Below are 4,954 nucleotides of genomic sequence, written 5' to 3' on the forward strand. Positions count from 1 at the left end.
ATTATTATTACATTGTTCAGGAAGTCTGTATCAAAGTAGTTGTTCGTATTCAAGTGCCCTTGAAGTAGCTTGCAGTTTCACATAAAAAGACAACACTTGAAGTCTGTGGTTAGAGTTTATAAATAACAACAGAAAGTCAAAGGAACAGTGTTTTCTACCTCAGTTTTCTCATCTCAGCATCTCTGTGTGTTTCCAGGTTCTTGGGGCAGGTGTATGGGCAGCGAGTGTGGCCCAGGTGGCAGCCAAAGCCGGGCTGTCTGGTGTGCCCATGTGGATGGCTGGACGACGCTTCACACCAACTGTGACCAGAGCCAACGACCGTCCAATCAGAGGAACTGTTTCCATGTGTGTGACTGGCACAAAGACCTTTATGGATGGGAACTCGGTTCCTGGAACCTGTGTGTTCCAGTGTCAACGAGGACCTTCGTGGCCTCACGCCTGTTTATGTGCAGTGGGGGTGAAGAGGGTATTCAGACCCGGGACGTGGGCTGCACACTGAAGTCAGATGGATCTCCGGCTGAGGATTCTATCTGTGAGTATTTCGAACCCAGACCTCGTCAGGAGCAGGCGTGTTTGATCCCCTGCCCTCAGGACTGCGTGGTGTCAGAATATTCACCCTGGACGTCCTGCTCCAAGACATGTGGGACAGGACTCAGGAACAGAGTCCGCAGTGTTCTGGTTCCTCCACTTTTCGGAGGCACCATTTGCCCCAATCTGACGGAGTTTCAGTCCTGCAGACCAGGACCCTGCACCGGTCCAGAGGGCATGTACAGTCTCAGGGTCGGACCGTGGAATCCCTGTGTTCTTCCGCAGACTCGGACAACGCGACAAGCCAAACGCAGGAAGGGCAAAGGACAGGGTCTGAGAGACAGAGGTGGAGTCAAAGATCCAGAGACCAGGGAACTGATCCAAAAGAAACGCACCAGGAACCGCCTTAACCGTCAGGAGAGTCCATTCTGGGACATCCAGGTGGGATACCAAACCCGCGACGTGATCTGCACACACAGGAATGGGAGCGGGGTGACACGAAGGTGAGTGGTGATATTTTTTATGTTAATGTGACATTTTAGTAAATACTGTGTATTCTTTTTTTTACAAAGCCATACACGGACACAAACCATGGTTGAATTTATTCCTACCCGAAGGAGAAATTGTTAATAATTAGCTTATTTGCAGTACCAAATGTACTAAAAGCCCCAAAATGAAGAAGGATGATTTAAGGAAACCAAAACCATCAGCCTTCACAAAGACAAAGCCCAGAATTGGCTTAAGGTTAGCTTAAAAGCTAAAATAAAAAACAAATAGTAAACGAAAGCTCTTTGCTCTCTAAACGAGAGATTCTCAGTTTGCTCAGTTACTTTGCTCTTAAACTGATCACATGCTACCTGCTTTGGTCTTGGACTGTAAAAAAAAAAATCAACATTTCCTGGTATAGGTACACTCTCCCCTTCTAAACCAGGGTGTCAAACTCATTTTGGTTCAGGAGCCCCTTGCTGCCTAATCAGATGTGAAGTGGGCCGGACCAGTAGAATCATAACATAATTAACTATAAGTAACAATAAGTGCATGTTTTTCCAAAATTTGTTTCCATGGAAATGAGTACAAATTTATTAGAAAATATTCATATTGAATGAAGAGTTTGTGCGTTCTTTCAAGTGGGCCAGATTTAACCCCCTGGTTTGGACCCACGGGCCATATGTTTGACACCTCTGTTCTAAACACTACATGCGAGACTCCCATGGCTTGATGGCAGTGATTTGGTTCATTGATTTCTCTTGGGAACGTTTTTCTCTTCAACCACTCTTGGACACATTGTTCATTTAGGTCAGACTGTGTTATTTATTGTTCCACGGTTGTTGAAAAGCTCTGAAGTTTGACATCGGGGGCATCAGTGATCAGCGTTTCTGCGGACCACACTTGATCATAAAAACGTATCGTTTTGCATTTGTACAAGGAGTCAGACACAAGAATAAAAGGCGAAGAAAGATGAAAGAATTCCACACAGACTCATCAGCTGAGTCTCAGATTGATCTGAAGTCCGGGAACGATTTTCTTTTCCCATTTCCGTCTCACATCAAACATCCTCTGTTGATAGTTGCGCTTCATTGCTCTGACAGCTCCGCTGTGACAGCGTCGACGACGGCAGCGGCGGATAAACATCCTCCTCTAACGTGTCAACTCTTGACAGCGAGAAGAGAAACTTTGAAGAGGACAAATTTGGCATCGTGTTCGTCAGTTAGAGACACACAGAAACCGGGACGAGTGAGCCGGAAGATCAAAGATTTAGAAGAACACGACTCCAAACAAAACAAAACACAGATGGGAAATAGTCAAGACAAGAACATCTGTACAAACTAAATAAAGCAACAAAGAGATAATGAAAGTGATCTTATCGGTACATTATTGGTATTACATCGCCCCTGATACTAGTACTAAGGAGTATCCTTTCAAAACGGTGGATATAAAGCCACACGGTTTCCTGTTTGATGTGATAAATGGCTGAAGTTTGGGGTTTCCACCCTGACAGAGTAGGATCCCAGAAGTGATTCTCCCCCATTGAGACTGTCTGCTATTGCCGATAAAGGTTTTCCTTCCATTTTTAGGCCTCGAATTCAGCTCTATGCCCAGGTGTCGTTATATATTGTACCGTATTAAGGAACTTTACCGGGAACAAGGTAGGCATAAAATGTGTCTGTTTAATGGAATCCTGATGAAAAAGACTTTCACTGCTCACCAGGCGGTCACCATAACACAGATCTGAAGGCCGATCACACAGCGGCGCTGTACGTCTGCTGTAGGGAGCCACGATTTTGCACACTGCAGTTTGTTGTTGTGGAATGGTCCTGCTGATGAATCATTTTTCTCCTGGTCGGTGTATTGACTTCTATAGAATATTTCAAGCACAGTAAAGGTTGCATTTTTTTAAAAAATCGTTTCTGTAACATGTATGGCACCAGTGAGGCAAGATGGAATGATCAAATGTTTTCTCCTTTGCCTGGTCCTTTAATCGGCTTACTGTTCTGGACCAAAATCAATGTGGAATAATTTTGCATAGCACCATGGGGTTGTTGCTCCATTTACTACTGACTCCTTTAGTTAACTGTTATATGCCTTCAGTGTTTAGGATCCTGATTAGAAATCCATAATCGACAACAATTAACTAAACGAGGCAACAGTAAAGCAGCCGCTCCTCGGATGTCTCCGCCGGCATTGATTCTGTCCGTGAATGTTGGAGCTGAGTTGGAGATTTACACTCTGCATGTCAGACAATGATCACAGTCCTGAGATGTTATGGACTTCATTGAATGTAAATGATAGGTGTAGTGATAGGTGTCAGAACTCACTCGTATTCATCCAAACAACTCTTGTTTCCGTGTAGTTTCCAGGCTACAGAGAGATTAGCTGGTAAGCTTTTGACCTTGTCATTGAGAAATAATAATAAGAAGAAAATGTTGTCTTGTAAAATCTTCGCTGGAGTTATTGTGTGTAAATTATGCATGTTGTCATTGAGAAATAATAATAATAATAAGAAAATGTTGTCTTGTAAAATCTTCACTGGAGTTATTGTGTGTAAATTATGCATTCAGTGGATGACTGGGCTCAGAATCTATGAATAAGTGGCTCCAGTTTGCACTGAGAGTAAAAACCAAGTTTTCAAAAAATCTCTTCTCACCCTGATATTGTTAGTGTTTTTGTTATGATGTGAGTTCTGTCGGAGCAGATCAGCAGATCATCTGCCTCTATCTCACCCTGTCCCCTGACTAACTATAAAAAAAATCAAGTTTGTCACAGGGCAGCTGTTGATTAATCACAACTATCATTAATTATGATTAATCAAGGTACATTGTCATTCCTAAATATGACCAAAAAATCTGTATATTACTGAAACAGATAGACAAACAACAGCAGGTTGATATTGGAGGTTGGTTTTTATTTGTGACTAATCCAAATTGATTTGAACAGATTGGTGGATTTTAGTCATTTCTGTGCATCGTAACACATCGACGTTCTTTCAAAACCTTGAAATCATTGTACTCATGATTGATAATTGCTTTGGTCAAATAATAACCTATGTATGGACCGTGTGTCATTATCCGCTAGTGTTAAAATGCGTGAGTGCCCCCATCTCACCCGGTCTCCTGACTCCTCTTTTACAACATCCTCTAATGATCCACAGATCAATTAGATGGATTTGTTCCCATCTTCTTCTGTTGTTGTTGATCGCTTATTTATTTTTAAAGGCTTTTTGTTGGCTTTGGTGCAAAAAGTCTCTTTAGACTGCACAAAGACCCAAAAATGTATAATGTTAACTAGGGATGTCCGATAATATCGACAGGACCAATATTATTACACATATTATGTAATATCTGTAAGAATCGCTGTCGGTTTTTCCTCCGATAATGAAAACCCGATAACGCAATGCCTGGGTTTAGCCAAATGATCTGTGCCCTACAAATAGTTTTGGGGATCAACGGCTGTATATTATAGCGAGGGTCACTAGATGGCAGCATAGCCGCTCATTTAATTGCTCTCATATTCATCCAGTGGTTTGTACAGATAAATAAATAAATATTACCAGGCCTGTATCAGTATCGGTTAATATCGGAATCAGAAATTAAGTCTTTGAACAATATCGCCGTATCGGATATCAGCAAAAAGTTGATATGGGACATCCCTAATGTCCATCCGTACCATTTTTGGAATAATACAAGCCCGAGGTTGTTTTCTTTTTAAAATTAAAAACCAAATTGAACGGGGACATGAATAAGGAAATAAGTTCTAGAATAGCATCCCCAGGAATTCTCTCATCTGCTAGACAAATCTCCCGTCACTCCCGAATTACGGCCGTTCATTAGACCTCCTTGGCAGCGAGCAATCAGCAGTGACTAACATCAAATATTTTAGAGGGACCCTGGAAAGATGTCACTCAGAATTTTAAATATTCATCCTGGAC

At 42.1% G+C, this 4,954-nt stretch overlaps 1 protein-coding gene across 1 annotated transcript in view; it reads left to right on the plus strand.

Annotated features, from left to right (window-relative positions):
- thsd7ab (thrombospondin, type I, domain containing 7Ab) overlaps window positions 1-4,954 on the plus strand; it is a 146,778-nt gene that overhangs the window by 64,970 nt on the left and 76,854 nt on the right. Inside the window, exon 4 of the mRNA XM_025061560.1 lies at window positions 197-1,031. Within this exon, the coding sequence (XP_024917328.1) occupies window positions 197-1,031 (835 nt within the window). The remainder of the gene's footprint in view (window positions 1-196; window positions 1,032-4,954) is intronic.

This window comes from Cynoglossus semilaevis, chromosome 13 (assembly GCF_000523025.1).
Source record: "Cynoglossus semilaevis isolate Cse_v1.0 chromosome 13, Cse_v1.0, whole genome shotgun sequence".
Classification (NCBI taxonomy): domain Eukaryota; kingdom Metazoa; phylum Chordata; class Actinopteri; order Pleuronectiformes; family Cynoglossidae; genus Cynoglossus; species Cynoglossus semilaevis.